Source organism: Hipposideros armiger, unplaced genomic scaffold, assembly GCF_001890085.2.
Source record: "Hipposideros armiger isolate ML-2016 unplaced genomic scaffold, ASM189008v1 scaffold_46, whole genome shotgun sequence".
In the NCBI taxonomy this organism is placed as follows: Eukaryota; Metazoa; Chordata; class Mammalia; order Chiroptera; family Hipposideridae; genus Hipposideros; species Hipposideros armiger.
Window position 1 is genome coordinate 2,344,460 of NW_017731396.1, and position 1,698 is coordinate 2,346,157.

The window sequence follows — 1,698 nt, forward strand, 5'->3', positions numbered from 1 at the left end:
AAAATGTATAATATAACTGAAACCATATACCAATTTTCACAGCAAATAATTTTACTAAATGTATTGGGGTAACATTGGTTAATATATATAAACTATATAAAGAAGTTTAACAATAATTAGTGCACAGTTGCAATTCTAACCAAAAGTAATTGGGGGAGAATGCATAATAGTCTGATAATTATATGACTGCAAAATATAACTTCTGCTAGGTTTCATTTCATTTTTGCAGAACAGGCATAAAAACTATCTTTTTTGCCAAAATACTGGAAAACTTCATCAATTTTTCCCAAGAGCCGTTCTTAATCCTCTGAGAGTCAAACAGTAACTCTTGTGTCATTATTCTTGAGAGTTACTTTCAAATTCTAATTTGTCAGTGCTTTTGCTTGCAATTCTGGCAGGTTAGTATCACTTGAATTGACTTCAAGAAAACCTAAAGCTTTTGCAAGATTTCCATTGTATTTCACCCAGCAACTGATTTGCATTCTACTTGCATTTTATTGTAATATAAGTACCCCAAAATTAAGGAAAAGACTGACTGACATCAACATGCTGTTGTTGAATGATGAGGGGTGCCTGAATAGGGACTAATTTTATAAGTGGTCATTCAATAGAGAATATTTTTATTCCATGACAATTCTTGCCTCCTTACTAATCCTAGTGACTGCATAACTCCTATATAATTGCAAACATTTATTAAGTGTGCCAGGCATTGTCCTACTAAGTAATTTTAATGTATTAACTCAGGTATTCCTCTCAACAACCCTACGATGTAGGTACTATTATTATCCCATCTTAAAAATGAGGAAGCACACAGAGTGGTTAAGGAACTTAGACAAGGTCACACAGCCAGAAAATGGCAGACTAGAATATAAACCCAGACAACCTGTTCCAGAGCCCACTTTCATTCAATAAACTCTTTCTCAGTAATACTATTTATAACGAATTCCCTGAAAATAAGAACCCCCGTATCTAGAACAGAAGTTCTCACACTTTAGTAAACGTAAGAATCACCTGAGGTGCTTGTTAAAAATGCAGCTTCAAAGGCACACCCTTGGCTGTTCTGATTTAGGAGGTCTGGGGGCCACCTGACCGCCCTCCGCCACCCCCACAGTCATCCTGATACTAGCGGCCACCACACTTTAAGATGGGTCTCTACATCCCCTGCCTCCTCCGGGTCAGAGACCCAAGCTCAAGGGCTCTCCATCTTCATGTCCCAAACATGGAGGCTCAGAACCGCCTCCGTCTCCTTGGTTCCACGTACCAGCTTTGACTTCAAATGGTAATTCCAGTTCCTTCAAGGCATCTTTCTTTAACGGCAAGTTTTCTAATTCAACAGCACCTAAAAAATGAAAACACCATAAAATGTTCATCCAACAAATGCAGTAAGGTGCCTACTGTACGCAAATCATTGAAGGCTCGAGGGAAAGTTCTACATCTAGACCCAGGCTATAAAAAGCCATAGGCAGCGCTACCACCAGCCTACGTGCTTTATCTATACTAATGTCCTGACCATGCCACTCTGACATGTAAATAACAGCTGAAGTCTACCCTCAGAGGAAGGGCTTTTAGGCAAGGATCTAACTTTTTCTGTAATGAGCCAGAGAATTAATATTTTAGGTTTTATGGGGTCTGTTGTACCTTTTCCTTTTCTTTTTCTTTTTGTTTTTCACAGCCCTTTAAAAATGAAAAAGCCGGGCC

General features: G+C 38.5%; 1 protein-coding gene across 1 annotated transcript in view; it reads right to left on the bottom strand.

Annotated features, from left to right (window-relative positions):
- Nucleotides 1–1,698, bottom strand: part of VPS13D (vacuolar protein sorting 13 homolog D) — a 299,465-nt gene that overhangs the window by 288,371 nt on the left and 9,396 nt on the right. Inside the window, exon 3 of the mRNA XM_019639700.1 lies at nucleotides 1,262–1,339. Coding sequence (XP_019495245.1) covers nucleotides 1,262–1,339 — 78 coding nt within the window. The remainder of the gene's footprint in view (nucleotides 1–1,261; nucleotides 1,340–1,698) is intronic.